The 18,970-nt window shown below is 38.2% G+C and overlaps 1 protein-coding gene across 17 annotated transcripts in view; it reads right to left on the minus strand.

Moving 5' to 3' along the window:
- Window positions 1–353: 353 nt before the first annotated feature.
- Window positions 354–18,970, minus strand: part of LOC134743507 (cytoplasmic dynein 1 intermediate chain) — a 126,151-nt gene continuing 107,534 nt past the window's right edge. For 3 of the 17 annotated variants that reach the window (XM_063676988.1, XM_063676987.1, XM_063676971.1), the window contains 12 exons: window positions 17,578–17,637; window positions 15,190–15,210; window positions 14,295–14,342; window positions 12,036–12,203; window positions 11,384–11,540; window positions 10,136–10,390; window positions 9,727–9,844; window positions 9,196–9,427; window positions 8,405–8,565; window positions 7,652–7,789; window positions 7,003–7,125; window positions 354–1,719 (listed from right to left, as the gene is read on the minus strand). In XM_063676988.1, coding sequence (XP_063533058.1) covers window positions 1,567–1,719; window positions 7,003–7,125; window positions 7,652–7,789; window positions 8,405–8,565; window positions 9,196–9,427; window positions 9,727–9,844; window positions 10,136–10,390; window positions 11,384–11,540; window positions 12,036–12,203; window positions 14,295–14,342; window positions 15,190–15,210; window positions 17,578–17,637 — 1,634 coding nt within the window. In that variant the 3' untranslated portion in view covers window positions 354–1,566. The remainder of the gene's footprint in view (window positions 1,720–7,002; window positions 7,126–7,651; window positions 7,790–8,404; window positions 8,566–9,195; window positions 9,428–9,726; window positions 9,845–10,135; window positions 10,391–11,383; window positions 11,541–12,035; window positions 12,204–14,294; window positions 14,343–15,189; window positions 15,211–17,577; window positions 17,638–18,970) is intronic. The other 14 variants (XM_063676973.1, XM_063676974.1, XM_063676978.1 and 11 more) reach the window with 14 other exon arrangements.

The raw sequence follows: 18,970 nt of genomic DNA on the forward strand, positions 1-18,970 counted from the left end.
ATCAAGGTTCACGGTATTTATTTTTACGATAGCCATTAAATTAGTGCAATTTTACCTCATAAACGGGCGACCGAAGTCGTAAAACTTCTCATTCACGCTCGCGTTGTCGAAGGTAGGGTGACAGAGATATGACCCCGGTCATCCGTTTGGTTTGGGTCTACTATAGTGCAAGAGTCCAGCCAACCATTTCAGACACGAATGGCTCAAGCGGAGGTGCAGGCTACATTCGTGAACAACATGCTCAAGCTACACCACCATCACTCGTGGTGATAGATTTCCAAATGTTTTGTGTAAATATTTCTCATGTTAGGGACAGGTAGTAATTAATAAATAAAAATCTTATTGTAATAATATGTTGTTATTATTTATTTTATACAATAAAATGTTATAAAGCGTAATACAAGTACCTGCTTGAAAGAAAAGATTACCACTAAATCTAAGCTTGTCTTTTAGTAAGTAATAACATAAAACATAAATACTCGGTTATATTATGCTTACTGCTAAATATACTGACGAAACAACTATGATTGTATTCAAAAATAAATAATTACATCTTCCTATTTATATTACCTTCAATGTAGCAAAATTAATTTTGAAACAAATTATTTACAACATTGCACCAAATCTAAGTATATTGTTGATATTAAATACCACATCATAATATCGATAGATGTTCAAAATTTAGATATTTAGTAACTAACAACAGTAGGTAGAATAGTGTAGCTGCTTTCATAATATTAGATTTCAAATCTACAGGTAAATCTACAAGAAACTTTGGATATTAATTTACTTTCCTTCTTAACGCCACAAGCTCTGTCATCATCCATATCAAAATAATCTATCAGTCCTCGTCAACCCTAAACTTTTAATACGATTTCTATTTAAAATACATTTAGTTATACACTCTTTTCATTAGAGTAAATGCATTGTGCATAATAAATATATACTAGTTAGCAGACATGGGAAACCGATACTTTGAAAGGGCTTATGAAGTTATTACATGATTTACGCTGAATAATTAATATTTATTTTTTAAGAGGTTGACGTAAAATAAAACAGCAAGTAAATGCCATTATTGGTAGGTAATTTAAATATTATAAAAAACGGTAATTTAATTGTAAAAAAAGAATATTGTAAAGAATTGATATTTGCTATCTAAAAAACGACCTCGAAGTTTTCAATTTAGAATAATTTTAGTTCCTTTTGCTGACCCGATTTCATGGGAGAAACGAGAATATTTTACCTACATTCATACTCGTACATAGACAAAGGCCGCGACTACGTGGGGTTTAAAGCTGGTAAAAATCAGTGTAGTTTCCTCTATCGCCCAACTGCGTTCTAAAGGCATGCGACGGGAAGCATGTAGACAAGGTATTTAACGCTTTTGGAAATATGTGGCTTTCCATCACAGAAGGCTCCTTACGCTTCAAGTGCAATAAGGTCCTATCCATCTGAAATTCCCACAGAAGTTCTGATAAAAAGGTCCTTATTGCACATGCAGTCTATCATATCTTCTGTTACTCTGGAGTTCTGAACCTATTAATAGCAGGAATACACAATGAGTGTTTATCGGAGCGGGTTGCTAGCCAGACTGGTGAGGCTGGGAGGCCCGCTGGCCAGACTGAGGCGGTCGGTTTCTTCGTCGGCCTGGTTGTTGCGCAGTTCTTGCAGAGTGTACACGAACTTCGTCCATTCGTCGTGTCGCGGCTGATATTCGCTCTGCAACAGTAATAATAGTAGATACAATAAGGAATTATTATGAGAACTGGATTGATAGTGTCAGAACATCTGATATAGCAATGAATCGTGGGAAATTATGTCCCTGGGCTATACGGCGGTAGAACTGAACCAGGCGCGGATCCAGCCCCCAAAAAAGGTTGTGGTCACAGCCACACGAAAATCGGCAAGTAAGAGTCAGAGTACGAACTCGCTCATGAACAATCATGACTCTTGAACGATCATCCCGATCTCAATAGACCGTATAAGTGTCACGTCACATGTGTTGTGTATTAGGATTAGGGGTACCCCCCTAATGATTCCCCTACCAATGTTTCGCAGATTATCGATTTAGACGACATTTGCTAGTTTTACCTTTCAATTCGCTTCTGTGTTAATTAGAAGAACAATTATTGTAAGATTTTATGCATTTTTTTTATTAAAGATTTCGTTAAGTAGTCGACAAGTTCAAATCAAATGGTGAAAAATAAATATACTGCTCCTAAAAATACTGTCTAGATATGTAGGCCTATTCGCGAAGCACATAAAAATTGGAAGTGTTATATAATATACTAGCTTTTGCCCGCGACTTCGTCTGCGTGGAGTTAGTGTTTTTTTTTTATTAAATCTGCATTTTATCGATTCCCATAAAAACTACCCTATATATGTCCTTCCCCATATTATTATCTCTTTACCAAATTTCACCCAATTCGAGAGCACAGACAGACAGACTTTCGAATTTATAATATTACTAGTTTTTGCCCGCGACTTCGTCTGCGTGGAATCAGTAACAGCAGCTAGAGTAAGTTTAGCGCCTGGAGAAAGTCTTGTAGCAATCATTCAATTTGAGCATAATATGCACACAAATTATCAGACAATTAATTAATTATCTCAATTCCACCATGATTCCACCCCGCTTTTCACCCTCTTAAGGGATAATTTTCGGGATAAAAACTATTCTATGTCCTTCCCGGAACTCAAACTATCTCTATGCTAAATTTCAACTAAATCGGTTCAGCTGTTTATGTGTGAAGAGGTAACACACAGACAGACAGACTTTCGCATTTATCATATTAAATTTATGCAATGTTGCATGTATGGATGGTAAGTATTTTGTTTTTTGCAAATATATCATAAACTATTAATATTTAATAAATGAAAAAACATTCCTAAAGGTACTTATTAAATTCGTATAGATTAGCTTAAAATAATTTATAATGTAATTTAATATTATGAAATAAATCAATCTGAATCTAAATCTATTTAAAAATTTAAAAAAAAAACTATGGTGCATTTTAAACATGTTAAAGAATGTTACTGTTGTTGGCCAATTATTAATAAACACATTTTTCTCGAAATTTCGGCTTTGTTGTAAATTAATAAAATGTTAAAATAATTGGCGTAAAAATAATTTTTCATACATAGTTTTAGTTTACGAAAAAGACGTAAGTTCAAGATTTTTTTTAAATTAATAATTGCCTAACTTATAAAAAAATATCTTTAAGATAAATTTCTAACAGTAGTACATGCTTTGACGTGTTTAATATACACCACATTTTTTCAGTTTTAAATGAATTTTGAATACCTTATAATTAATAGAGTTAGTAGCGAAAAATTGAATCTTGAGCGTTGCGAGGGTTACAAAAAATTTCACCACACCAGCCCGTAGAAAATATTTACTGTAAGATATCAAACAAAATCAAATCCAAAATCCAAATATTTGTCATTCTAACTAAATCATCATTTAAAAGTCAATTCTACCAGCTATCATAAAGAAACAACTCAAAATTTGCATCTTATTAATTAATTTAATTTAAAAATTGTAATAGATGTCATATATTAAAGAAAAAGTGACCAAGCCCTCCAGTGGTGAAGGCCGGATCCGAAAATTTGCATCTTATTAATTAATTTAATTTAAAAATTGTAATAGATGTCATATATTAAAGAAAAAGTGACCAAGCCCTCCAGTGGTGAAGGCCGGATCCGGCTTTCACCACTGACACCACCACCACCATATGACATCTATTACAATTTTTAATTTATATATAGTAGTGTGACTACTTAAAAAAACACAAATCAAAATATTTAATAAAATAATTTGATTTGTTCCCAAACTTGTTAATTTAATTTAATTTAACTTTCTCATCACTTTTTGAACAATCAGCCTTTACCAGCTGGTGTGGTGAAAATTTTACAGTTAAATTAGTAATTTAGCAATTGCATTACTTACAACATTGATTCATTGAGTCATAGATAGCACTTTTTATACATAGATAAATATAAAACTGAACGCTACGCTAACTACGCTAAAAAAACTCCTACAGCTGTAAATTAAAAGCTGGCATTATTTTAGGAAATTGTACTAATATTTGTGAATGTTTAAGATTTATAACACCCATAACTCCCACAAGCTAAAAATAATTGCCCCTGTTAGTAAATAATCTTTATTCTTGCAAATAATTAGGACTCTGTGGCCAGCTGATATTAACATGCAAGAATTTCTAATGAATACCACATGATCACTTACTGGTGTTTCGACCAATGGTTATCTACTCGGGTAATCGTGACGGAAAACGATCATTCTATGAAAAGTAAATCCGCGAATCAATATTATGCCAACTTCTCTGCGTACTGAAATTTCTGCGAAAGCGTGTGCGAAAAATCGGCGTAATTTTACTCGGGGACTCAATTAAGGTTGTGGGCATGCCCATCGTGCCCACAACGGTGGATCCGCGCCTGAACTGAACGGGAACGAGAAAATTTGCAGCATAACGGTATATCGATATAAGGGTATTGACGTTTCCTTTTTTTAAATTGTGTTTTTTTTAAATATGTGCGTTCTGCTACTTGGATCGTCGCTACCACTTACCGTTATAGAATTCGTATTGAATACTTCAACAAAAAAGTGTGACCGATATAAAAGTCAAACTAGGGGATCGTATTTCGTTTTGATTAAGGGAGCAAATGTAGTGTATACTAGACATAGTTATGTATGTAGCTCCCTCCTCCTCACCTTACACAAAATAACGTTCATTACACAATAATGCCACCATTACAATGAGTCGATATGTCATTTTATGACAATACTGTACGAGTATAGTGCGATATAAAATAGTAGAAATTAAATAAAATGGAACTAAAAAAAATTCATAATAAATTGTTGCAATGTTTAACAGCATGCGGCAACATGTTTAGCATTTTACGTCAAAAATGAGACAGTTACGTAGGAAGTGGCGCCCTCAATATTTTTCTACTATTTCTTGTCGGACTATAACTAGTGCGTAACTACTAGTGCGAGTGAGACACCTCTGGTTTGCTCCTCTCTTTCGGAGTGTGTTTTTTAGTCTTCTATGCTCAACTGTCTTGCTCGGTGATAAGGGTAAATTTTGATTAGCAAAAAAGTTGACTCCGGTTCTATGTGGATCAGTACATCGCTACTGACGCCTGGTACACTCAGCTGCAGAGAAAATGTGATAGCCCCCCGCATAAAAGTTTGTATGCAAACGTGTTGTTAATTTGCGTTAACAGCGCCATCTATGGGACACCCTCTATCACGAAACCTCGATGGCTTACCTACTTTACGCACCCACCAGGGTACGTAGTTCACGAGAAAGACCATAGGTGGCGCCTTAATTCGGCGTAGCCAAAGATAGATATAACTCCGTAATAGATGGATACAGTCTAAGGAAAAAACGTGCCTCGAAAATCAAGAAAATTTGATTCTCGTTCAGAGGGCGCTACTAGTTTTGGCCTACAGTCGTATAGATGGCGTTGACGGTTTCGTTTGTTATTTAACAATTTTAACGCATATCAGTGAAAGAACATGGGTCAAAATCATCAAAATAATTAATGCAAATAAAAAAAAAAAAAATTATCTATGTTTAAATACATTTTATCGTATTTTTACAAATCTTCAATTTTAGTTTTAAAGTGTGTCGACAGATGGCAGTGAATTTACTGGGGTTACAAAATTTACTATGACAGTACCGCTCTAGTATAAGTTACTCTATGGCGAAGCCTAGTGCGGAGACCCCTGACCAAAGAGTATAATAGTATATGTATAGCCCCTGACATTCTCTGTTATGTATTTCATTGATAATAAATTTATTCTTATTCTTAACCTTTTGAACGCCAAGCATTGACGTAACTCGACGTGACACCGCAATGAAGCAAAATAAAACCTTAGAGAACAATAGTGATTACAAAACAGGATATCGATATTTTCACTGATTTCGTTTTTGACATACTTAGATTAGAAGAACCACTACACAGGTGTTTTACAATATAATATTAGATAATTCTGGCTTTTAGCTCTACTAAAAACCTTTAAATAACGTATTTAAATATCAAAATGTACTTGTAACTTCCACTCAAATCTCTCAATAATGCCACATCACTACTTGGTTGTGACGTCAGGTATCGGACGTGAAGTGCCGTCATGGGCGCACGGAACACTGATAAGCGCGCATTACTCAGAGATGTGCAAACCCGTTGTCGATTATTATTACCTACTAATTAGCAAACTGCAGTATCGTTACAATAAAATAAATGCATAAGGGGTTACATTATCACAAAAGGTCAGTACCGTCTTTCAAACCAAGTTGTTTGAATTAAGCACGAAAACAAGTACCGTAACAGCACAAATAGCAGTTATTTTAGCAAAAACAACTCCTATTACAAAATGTATGGGATTAAGCCATATCTATTATTGATGGCGCTAGCGTGTTTGTCGGAACTGCGCGAAACGATTTCTATTAGGAGATTGTTACTTTCATATAATAATATTATTCCTCCATGACTCGGTCACATCACTAGGCGACGTCAAGTGCCGTTTTTGGCGTGGCTAGCTATGCTATTTACTGGGTAAGTCGTATTATAACATAATGTTGTTTTTTTTTAACCTTCTATTCATAGTTGAATTGTAATAAAGTTATACAATAAAGTAGAAGGGCAAAATAAAATAATGCAAATACAAACAAAGAAATATAGTTATTTATTAAAGAGTCTTTGATAAATTAAGTTTGGACGGCAAATGACGTCGGCGGCGTGAGTGGCACAAAATGTCGACGACGTGATTTACCGTCTTTGGCGGTCAAAAGGTTAATGAATAGACATAGGTTTAGGATAGTAATAAGAAATATGTACTCGTCCACTTTACCAATATACGCCATAAGAGACACACGCTGGTTTCCCTCCGACTTCTGAAGATCCCTTCGACCTCCGCCCACGTGCCACGTGCCACGTGCCATCAGGTGCTAAGCGAATAGTATTGGCGAGTGTACACACCTCGGCCAGCTCGTAGACGGAGATCTTGCCGGCGTCGTCGCCCGCCGTGAGGTGCGCGCCGCTCGGCGTCCACGACACGCGGTTGAAGGCGCCGCCTTCCGATTGAATCGAGGCTACCGGCACCTGGACATAAACATCGCAGTGTGAACACAACCGATATTAGTTTAAAAGCCTCTTAGACAGTACAATGCTAACAGAAAAGTAAACTGCAAACGGTATAGGAGTATGAGCGACCGCTTCGACCTGTATTGAGGTGCGTTCAGAATCTTCAGATGTAGCAAATACGTGTGCAATTTTGCTACAGATTGCGCGCCTAACTAGGCTAGCTCATGCATTCGAGTAATCTACAGTCTCGATACATTCGTTATTATAATTCGTTTTTTTAGCATTAGAAAGAAGATAAGTACACTGATTTAAACTTTCACGATTTTTACTCATTATTATTTATCTCCACGGGACTTAATCGCGTAAAATAGTTTTGCGTATATAGTTCGCGTGGTCTCGGAGACCACGGGGACAACGCCGTCCTCAAAACGTCGGAGGTAAATTTAAAACTATTTTACGCGATTAAGTCCCGTGGAGATAAATAATAAGAAGATAAGTAGTCGCCGCTGTTCTCGAACGAGTACAAGTGTAGTGTGTAGTGTACCTCGGTGTCGCGGTTCAGGTTCCACAGGTCGAGGCGCAGCGCGTCGGCCGCCGCGAACAGCGCGGGGTGCGCGGGCGACCAGCGCACGTCCACCACGTAGTCGCCGCTGTTCTCGAACGAGTACAGGGCTTTGTTCTCCTGCAATACGATTTGAGCGTTAATAAGGACCAGATAGAGTTGATATTCGTTCATGTGTTTCCAGTAAAAAGAGAGTAACGGGCTTTTTCTTGTGCAACAAGATTTGAATTTTAACATGAAGCAAATAGAGTTGATATTCGTTCCATGACTGTGTTTACACTATTGACTGAGAGAGATGGTCACTTAATGCTAATCGCGCATTAGAAGGCTCGTGTTAGTAAAAAAAACAGAAATGTGGTCGCTCGCTATTGGTAACTCAAAGTGCATTGGAAAACTATGTTTATATTTTTATGTTTCTCTGCGAAATCGAATAAGCTATATGAAGAGATCCGCATGAAAAGCAAAGTCGTCGACATGGCCCAGAGAGTCGCCAGAGTTACGTGATTATAAATAAGTAAGGTATATTCTTCGTAGAACTGATGAAGTGATGACTGATGGCGGAAAGGTTCCTGAGTGGCGACCGTAAGAAAATACCCCTAACAAGATAGACTGAAGGTCTGATCATGATAGCAGGGATCCATCGGGGAGATCCTTAGAGGCCTATGTCGAGCAGTGATCGTCTTTCGGCTGATATAATGATAGTAAAAGCTAACACATATTTTCAAGTTAGTCTACCTTGAGACTCCACAGTTTGACGCTCCAGTCCATGGATGACGTGAGGAAGAGATGGCTGAGGTCCACGGCGCCGCCCGCCTGGTGTGCCGCCACCCCCGTGACGGGCCCCGCGTGGCCTTCCACCATGTCGGTGACACCGGCGCGTTGGCCGTGACGGCACCCTGGGGAAATTAATGTTATGACCGTTGAGATATTGAAGATCAAGTAGAATAAACGGTCCTAAAAATGTACGCAGGGTAAAGACTTAAGGCATACTCTGGCATTAAACCAACATTTACCTCCAGTTTTGAGGCTGTGTCCCTAAGCAGGTATCTACATCCATTGGTAAACTACACGGACTGGGATGGAGATGGCAAGTGGGCGTTCCTATGTATTGTACATATTGTCGTTGTTGTTGTCGTGTTGACATCGGCGTGAGGGAACGCTATAGCGGTCACAGCACCAGCTTTGCTCTAACGATGCTGCAGTTCCAAGATCTTTTGTGGCTGGGACAGCATGTCTAGTGACCAGTTCATGACTAAACGGGTATCTTAATCTTACTAACTAGTGTAGATCTTTCCATCCTCGCTCCCCAAGATAAAGTTGTTGACATCGACGTGAAGGAACGCCATAGCGGTGACACAACAGCTTTGCTCTGACGATGCTGCAGTTCCTAGGTCTCTTGAGGCTGGGACAGCATATCGAATGACCAGAGACAAATGATACGAGTTGCAAAGAAAATTCAGGTTTCCTGAGTCTGGTGCTTCGAGAAACCAGGAGCACATGACCCAACAGGAAGTAGTCTCACTAACCAGTGTAGATGTTTCCATCCTCGCTTCCCAAGATAAAGTTGTTGACATCGGCGTGAGGGAACGCCATAGCGGTGACAGCAACAGCCTTGCTCTGACGATGCTGCAGTTCCAAGGTCTCTTGTGGCTGGGACAGCATATCGAGAGACCAGGAGCACATGCGTCCGTCCGAGGAGACGGAGATCAGGTTGTGGGCGTTCTGGCTGCCTACTACTGATAAGCAGTACACTGGATGCTAAATGAAACAGACAATATTTTGATAGCGAGGATTGAAAACTTGTAGCTTGTTATGTTATTATCTGAAAGCATTGCAGTGGATTACATGTACGACCTACTTATGTACAATCTAACATATTTTTTAATCTAGAATTTTTGTATAGAGGTTAAGGGAAAAATTATTTAGGGACTTTCTTGGCAAAGACGTTTAATGAAAAGGAATGTTTCAAGCTCTAAAGAGTCAGGGTGCCGATCATTTAAAATTGAATATCTATATTGCCCTTGGCTCCCTTGGTCTTGGCTGGAATGTTTGCTTACCGTGTGTGCGAGCGATGAAAGCGGGGTGCGTTGTACGGGCGTGCGTTTTGGCACGCGGTTGTCCCACAACACTATCTGGCCCGAGTACGTGCCACCAAGGATCAGGTTAGGATGGAACCTGATTAAAAGGATAGAATTTCAGTTTTTCAGATCTATAATAATAACTAATATTTTGACTGTCCTGGCAAATGAGGCGATTAAAACAGACGACTGGCAATGGAACACATCTTTTGGCGTCGTCTTCTTAAACTTCGTGTTTCACACCAGACACACCCCATCAGGGTCATGTGGCGTATCATCACTGTTATGGTACGAAGCCAGGAGTGACGCAGGATGGGCGTGGACCAGACTAGACAGATCTAGAAGACTATATTCTCTAGGTCTAGGAGGATAGCAATTAAAAACTAACCTGGCGAATGTTGCGCTCATAACTGGAGACTGGCAATGGAACACATCTTCCGGCGTCGTCTTCTTAAACTTGGTGTTCCACACCAGACACACGCCGTCTGGGTCATGTGGCGCGTCATCACTGTTATGGTACGAGGCCAGGAGTAACTCAGGATGGGCCGCGGACCAGTCGAGGCAGGTGACGCAGCGGCCGCGCGACCAGCGCTCATCGTAGAAGGTGCGGACGAGGGACAAACGCGCGTCGGATTTGTCATCCCTGCGGTGGTAATGCTAGTTTAAGTTTGATGATAATTTTCTAAATAAAGTAGTCGAGTACCTACATCGATAGGTGCGAGTTAGATTCTTGCACCGAGGATTTCACATGAAAAATTATTTAACTTCAATGCGTTCTTAACGAACGAATACGATTTTGCGGCGCTTGCGGTGGAAACGTTGGGTCCGCGGTCAACCGACACTAAAAAGTTTGTTAAAGAGGTGTCGGTTCGACTAGTAGGCGTCTCAGGCGACCATAGGGCGGGCTCCTTCTTTGCGCAGAGGCTGGGCCTGGCGATTCAGAGGGAGAATGCCGCCAGCATTTTGGGGAGTTTCCCGGAAGCGGGGGACTTAAGGGAGATTTTTTATATTTAGTTTTAAATTTGTATTGTTTTAGTTTTAGCTTGTCTAGGTTTAATTAGTAATAATTAGTTTTAAGTTTTTTTTTTTTTATTATGTATTGTACTTCAATGGTGTCAAAATAAACCATTCATCATTTGATATTCACCAGTCGCTTTTCGGTGAAGGAAAACATCGTGAGGAAACCGGAATAATCCCAGCAAGGCCTAGTTTCCCCTCTGGGTTGGAAGGTCAGATATGGCAGTCGCTTACGTAAAAACTAGTGCCTACGCCAATTCTTGGGATTAGTTGCCAAGCGGACCCCAGGCTCCCATGAGCCGTGGCAACGTGACTCGTGCCGGTACAGCGCGAGGAAGATGATAATGGTGTCAAAATAACTTATCTTGATCGTAATAGTCACTAGATCGTCGGTCTACTAAGTTGTTTTGAGGTTTTCCCAAACTGCATCTTCCCGTACGAGGGGCTGTCATGGTTATCCCATTGATGCGAATCCGCTAGCGCTCCGGTGTGTGAAGTCAGAGCATCGTGCGGATTCTTATGCAATGTGAAGACCGCCTTGAGAGAGACCTTGATTGGGTTGGCATTGGCATGGCTTGGCAGTGCTAGACCCTGAAACTGTCTGTTGTGGTACACTCACTGCGCTGTATCGCCGTCGCCGCCGCCGGTGTAATCGGTGTAAATGTCCACGGTCTCGCCGAGTGCTCGTTCGATGACACGCCCCGCCTTGGTGATGAAACGCTGGAACTCCGCCGACAGCATGATCGTGTGCTTCTCGTCGGCGCTCAGCTCGCGTACTGGAAGTGAGCTTGCGTTAGGTGTTAAATTTGTCTCTTTTTATGGTATAGTTATGTAGTAGTCGTAAATATGAAAACACGTATTATATATTTAAATTTAAGGGATTATAGTACCTACTTCTAAAGTGCAAGTAAGTACTAAGTATAAGTACCTACTTAAGTTTATTTTCTATAACTAAGGAAACTTGTTCTCTGATTACTGCTTTGGTCTTCATTCTGTAATATCTTTCTGCTGCAAGGGAGCCGAAGTTACAATACAACATTACCATCTTCCAATTCAACTTATAGCCAACCGAAACAAATTTCGCGAAATTATCGATAGGTAAGGCCGCGGAGTGAACGCACGGCGCCGCTCGCACCGTCGGCATCCAGCGGCACCATCAAAATGAATAGACTTGAATGAACCTGTTTTGGACGACAACGGTGGCCGCGGCGGTCGCCGCGTGCGTCCAGTTGGCGGCCTAAATGTATAAAAGACTGTGTTTTAATGCTCACCTTTCTTCTCTTTTTCCTCTTCTTTCTTCTCAGGCGGCGCAGCGGTCACCGCAGGCTGGACTTCCTTAACCGTCGGCAGGCCATGTGGAAGGATGCCGGGAGGGAGCTTGCCGTGGAACGCATCGTCGTCGTCGCCTTGCCGAGCGCCGTCGCCGTCGAATGTAAGCACTGGACGGTGAATAAGAATGGCCCTTGCCGGGGGGGTGGGTGTGTGTGGCGGCTGATTTATTTACGCGAATGTGAGTCTTAAGACTCCGTTTATAAGGTTCATAAATTATAATTGAAGTTTTAGACAAACTTTTAATCTGTGTTGTGTTTAAATAATAAATCAGCCGGTTTCTTATTACAGTAATAGATTCGTGAAGTTTTGAATAATACAGTTTAAAAACTCGAATTACGAAATTGTTCTATGTTTATAGTAACCGTACTTGTTGATAAAACTTCACAAAAATATTGGGTTAGTGTAGTTTGTGTAGTTTTTTATGAGTCTACGTGTGATGTAGCTACGGTGAACGGAAATATTTACTCTTGAAACAATCTAATAGAAATATTTATGCAGCATACGACAACTAATACTTATTTAGAAAATGCGTTTTTTAACTGAACATTATCACCTGGTTTTTCAACGTCTTATTTTAGAATGCAGTGAATGAATATTATACTACGTAAATGCTACATACACACCTCTAGGAATAATGCTAGCTAGTACATGAATGAAAAATGTGTTAAACTGAATGTATAATATTACTGAGTGTTAGCACAATGTGAACTACGTACATTACTGAGCTACGGTGAAAATGACAGAAATTATGTATGAAAATGTAAATCCTACAAATTATGTATGTAAAAGAATAGCCGCAGCAATTTGTAAAGCTGTTTTTCTTTACAATGTTTAAAATAAATAAAGTTTAAGAAAATCGCCATCTAATCGAGCTACAAAGACTTTTGGCCTAATTTATTTGAACGCCTTCATATATCGATACCCTACTTCACACTCGTACTAATTACCTACGGGGTAAGTTTTATTGTAATTGTATAGTGCCTTAGTGCACAAACAAAAAGTCTTAATAACAACCAAATTTTCCGCGTAATTAGTACGAGTGTGAAGTGTGAACTAGGGTATCGATATGGCGATTCAAATTATTATTGATTTACGCATTGAACATTAAAATTAAATTACTGTAGCTATTGTCGAAATGTGAGAAGTTTCATATTTGTCACAAGAAAAATATATTTATTCAAATCTCTGTAAAGGACTAAAGGTACATATTGTAATAAAATAAATATGTCTATGTGAAACAGCAAGTCAACGTAATTAAATTTCATTGTGACAAACAGGAACCCATGTGTAAATTGTGTAGTTAAAATTTGACAGAAATGAGAATCTACTTAAAAGCAGGAAGGATACTAGCTATATTTCCGTTTGAAATATCAAATGAAGCGAAAATCTTTTCATTTTATCGTCGATAATAACTAATAACTACATACTTATACTATTCCCGGTAAGTATTCCATGTAGCTAAATAAACCACTATATAATTATGTAAACTAACATTCGGTTCAAAGTCAGTATATAACATATTTCATAATTTTTAAGTAAAAATTATAATAATTCACAGTTTTAGTAATTAAGTTATTTTTTATGGCCAAGCAGTAGTATTGCAATTCTATATTAAGCGCGTAGTTTATTTATTTGTGGAAAAACTTAACGGAAGGTATAAGCGCAAAAAAACTTGATGTGCAACTAGAAAAATCTTATCATTAAAAAGCAACACTGTGATAGCTTAAATAAACTAGAATGCACAAACAAACTTCCTGAGCTCTCCACTAGAGAGATACATGATTTATATACGTATAAAAATATAAATAAATTCATATCTTACTAGATATACGATGATTTGTGTCATGCATTCACACAGATGTTCTGTTACATGCAAAATATTTTGTATCTGGCTTGTAACAATTTGCATGCATACAGGATATTTATATTCACTTGTTTAATGTTTACGGTAGGTATTTTAAATTTCGTAAGCACTAAATCAAAACTAAAAGCTTCCATTTCAAAATATATCCAGTATACAACCTATATATGAATTAATATCAGCTATGTGCTGTTAAATGTTGTTGTTAGCATCTAAAGTCATATAAATAGCGTTAAATATATAGATATGATGCATGTTACAACACAAACATGCTGTGACAGGCGCTACCAAGGGCAAGTATTAGTATCACAAAGACATGTTCCGATTTGAAACCTACCTGTAAACTCGTCCTCCCACTCTAAACCCGGGTTTAGATTGTACTCATCTTGAAAAAGGGAGGAAAAACAAAAAATGTCAGTATCTTTTTATATAAAAAAAAACACTATACATAGATTTAGCAAACAGTGCTCTAATGTACAGCATGACGTTAGATCGGTGCTTGTTAGTTCGAGAGCGTGAGATGATACGGCGCCCCATACTTCCACCATAGAGATACACATATATTGATATGGCCGTGATATATACTGCGTCGTGTGGAGAACTCTGGAAGGCCACATCTGACACGACGGACATCTGAACTTTCACTTCACTCGTCTCAATACCCCACCCTTAGATATTTCAGATTTCTTGATTAAAAAAAATATCTTTAGCTAGTATGGTCGAATGGGGTTGGCCGATTTTACAAGTGGCGCCAGCATATGTTTTACCTGGCAATCCTACGAATATTGTCGAATTCTGTTTTTTTTATGGCCCGGATGCTCTTAAGGGTCACCCCACACTAGCGTCTCCCGAGCGCCGGGCGTCTAGTCAACTCTATAGCTGCTGCTCGACGCAACGTTGGCGCAACTGCGCAGCGACGACATTTTTCATAGCGCTGACTAGACGCCGACGGTCAAAAGACGCTAGTGTGGGGTGATATTAAACTAGAGACTGGTAAAACCTAACCTATGCTGGCGCCATCTGTACAAACCTTTGACAGTTGCCAACTCCATTACATCGAGTAATCTGAAATTATCGCCTAAACAGTGTTAGTAGGAAATAACTAGAAGCGTGGATAGTCTATTTACAACTATCGAGATGAAAACTATTAGATATATATTACAACCGACACCAAGTTATGGGACAGAGATAAAACGTCAACGGTTAAACAAACGGGAGGAATAATGACTTACCGTAGTAGTCGGTTGCGTGTGCTAGAACGAGACAAAAAATAAACACTTTCGTCAGTCAATATAGCGTGTGGCGAAACTCGATATATCTACGTGTGTCTTAATATATTGCGCCCAATTATATTTACATATATAACCTCATTTCGTATAATGTTGATGATATTCACAAATGACATGATTGCGGCCAGTCAAAAAACCTTTAAAATGTTTTACGTTTCTTTCATTCAATTTATTATTTAGCGTTAATTGTACAACGCTCAACTCTTTGCTTTTACTGTCGCGGTAAAGTTTAAGCCCTATTTTTCTTAGACCATAGATAACTGGACTAGCCTTTCAATAACTTACCTACCCCTTTTTAAAATCCTTGCACAATGTGCAAAAAATCGTATATACGCGTTTGTGTGCGTCAAAATGAGAATGTGTTAATTTTTATTCATATGTGCGTGTGTCTCTTCGTGTTTCAACACATTTTTTTTTGCATGTGTGAGTAATCTTTTGCATGTGTTACTTCTTCACTTCCCCGCAATATTCGGCAGACATAAGGCTATGTTGTATGTTCTAAGTATATTTTTATATCCCAGATACTAAAATAACATTTCAATTACCCAATTTACAACCCAATCTGCCTCACCCAACTGTATCTTTAGTACAAAAGGACAGATATATTGACTCAACCAACCAACCAACCGAACTGAATTTATTGTAATTGGGATACAAAAATACAGTTCAGTGAGATCGCAATATGGAAGAGGAACTGTGAGTCGTGAGTCGTTAACTCCAAAATACTTCATAAAATATGGATTGTACATGAAATTAAAATGGATCGAAATCTTACAAACAAGATTGAAATTTACTCTGCGAGTAAGACGCGAAGGCTCTTTCTTTTAACTAACCGCAAGTGTTCGAGCTGGGTGTTTATTAATTTGTTAATCATGTTATGGATGGACCCCATGCAGTGAGACATGCGTGACACATGTTTTCATCCCGAGTTGAAATGACAAAAATATTTCAAATCAAATCACAAATTCATGCAATCAATTTAAAAATATGGATTCTGTAGAGGCGTATGCCTTAGAAAAGTTGGAAAATCAACCCATTTGAACAAATTTTGAAAATCATATTATTTTAACTCCAAAAACAATAAGAAAATTCTGAATTACAATTATACAAAATTGTGTAACGATGATAATATATTGAATAATAATTAAACTATAATGGAATTGCAAATATTAAATCAGACCAAAGAGTTATTGACTGTAGAAGAGGTGTAAAGCAAAGAGGATATAATAAGATAGAGCGGTACTGTCATAGTAAATTTTGTAACCACTGTAAATTCACTGCCATCTATCGACATACTTTAGAACTAAAAATGAAGATTTATAAAAATACGTTAAAATGTATTTAAATATGGATAAATCAGTTTTTTAATTGCATTAATTATTTTTATATGATTTTGAGTAATTTTTGACCCATGTTCTTTCACTGGTATGCGTTAAAATTATAGATAACAAACGAAACCGTCATCGCCCTCTATACGAGAGTAGGCCAAAGCTAGTGGCGCCATCTGATCGAAAATCAAATTTTCGTGATTTTCGAGGCACGTTTTTTCCTTAGACTGTATCCATCTATTACGGAGTTATATCTATCTTTGGTGTAAAGTAAGAAAGAACGTGCCCCCGAGTTTGTCAGGCAAACTAGATGGCGCTATACGGCGCCCTGTTTTGTGGCAACTTAATTGTCAAACGTTAATTTTTTCAAGCCCCCTAGTGTAAATTTCATTCGACAGCGTGACGTGCGTTCGCGTTTGCGTTATGTCTATTTTTGTATGGGATTTTGAGCAGCGCGCCAAGCGGGACATTTGAGAAACTCGAAATCCCATACAAAATGAGACTTAAGGACAGAACTAATGCATAATTTAGGGCTGTACAACGAGATCTACTTCAGCAGCTGTCAAATTCGAGGCACGAATTATTCTTACGCTTTATACCTCTTCTACTATTAATAACTCTTTAATTCAGATGATTTGGTATAATTCCGAATGTAACCTGCTTTAAAACTTGAGTTCCACGCAGTACAGATATAGTGCATAATCCTTTACCATCGTATTTTCTCGAAAACGTTCGTATTTCATGATACTACAGTCAACCTCAGTACTTTTTGTACTGAGACTGAAGAATAAAACAGCATGACACGTTCGTACGTTTCCGTGAAAATATTATGGTATGTATAAAGGATTATGCACGAAATTTGTAGTTTTCCAGAATTATGTCTTTTAAAATAAGACCAAATCACCTTGCAAGTATTTTTTTAACATAAGCAACTGAAGTTTTCATAAAACTTTTAAGTGAAGGAAAATTGTACTCTATTCCAACGTTATAAAGTATTGTTTACCTTTGCGGGGCCTCCACCAGTCCTCCATGTATCCTGCAAGCGGTGACGCATTGGAAGAGCCTTGTTTTATGTCAGCACGAACACAAACATTGCACCAAACATTCATACAGTATTTACTTTTGTCGATTCACAACACAGAGGACGTCACCATACATAAACTGTTTGTTAGACGAACTGAATTTTGAATGATACTTGCGGTCTGAATAAAACATGATAAAGATACAAAAAATCCTCTATTTTGCGAAAATAATATGGTCTTATTTTCAATGCTTTTGATCGACATTTGTTGCAATTCCTGATTTTTTAAATATTAACAGGAATAACATTTAAAACTTTCGCGTTTTGAACACATATTAAATCACATTTACAATTAGCCGCGACCACGACCAGTGAAATCTGTGTCGAAACGTCGGTAAATAAAGGTAACAAAATAAATTCGCGATAGACCCGATTGTAAATGTGAATTAACAGGATAGTTGACGTCTCCATAACATTTAACCGGCGAAAAACTAAATAGTGCGTTTACGCAGTCTGTATCGAATTGGCAGCCACAAGTGTAGCTTAGTGCCACTGCCATACTTCGCCGCTGCCATGTCGGTGCAAATAGCTTGACGGACTCTTTATTTATTTTTATAAAATTACCAAAAATTGTTTAATTCAGACAGCAAGATGAAATGCCAAAAAAAATAGAAGGAGCGAAAAGTAAATACTGTCGGACTACAGATGCCATGGTTATGAGAGGCGGCACTTGCAAATAATAATTGATTAAATGAACGTTACAAAATATTTGGGTTAATTTATTAGTTATAACGCACTTGCAGACAAACCTAGAGTTTCAAATGAATTTGCCGAAAAGTTTCGACTCTGGCTATAAATGATAATATACTAAGCCGATCTTCACATTAGATGCGGACCCAAACGCCGTTCCGATGTGGGAGGGGTACACCGATATATGTATACATACACCCAGCTGCACAGTCGCCATTAAATATATCGGAGCGGCCGAGGTTCTCAAAAACATCTGAACACGCGCTCTAACGCCTTGACAATAGAGACGTGTTCAGATATTTGTGAGCACCTCGGCCGCTCCGATATATCTGATGGCGACTGTACATTGTGCTGTCTCGCTCACACACCGGAGCGGCGAGCAGATCTACATCAGTGTGATAACCGCGTAACTCTTGCTAAATACATAGTTATTCTCGTTACTAAAATAAAATCTCATTTAATTTGATTTTATTCTAACAACATCTTTTCTCTGACTAATTAAACTAATATGGAACATTTTTTAATGTAAAGAGGAATTTTTAGTCTATAATACACCAAGTTTCTACGTAAAATACGTGTTGACTTCAAAGGCTTAACAGTTCTACATATATGTACATATATACAG

Source organism: Cydia strobilella, chromosome 8 (genome assembly GCF_947568885.1).
Source record: "Cydia strobilella chromosome 8, ilCydStro3.1, whole genome shotgun sequence".
Taxonomy (NCBI): Eukaryota; Metazoa; Arthropoda; class Insecta; order Lepidoptera; family Tortricidae; genus Cydia; species Cydia strobilella.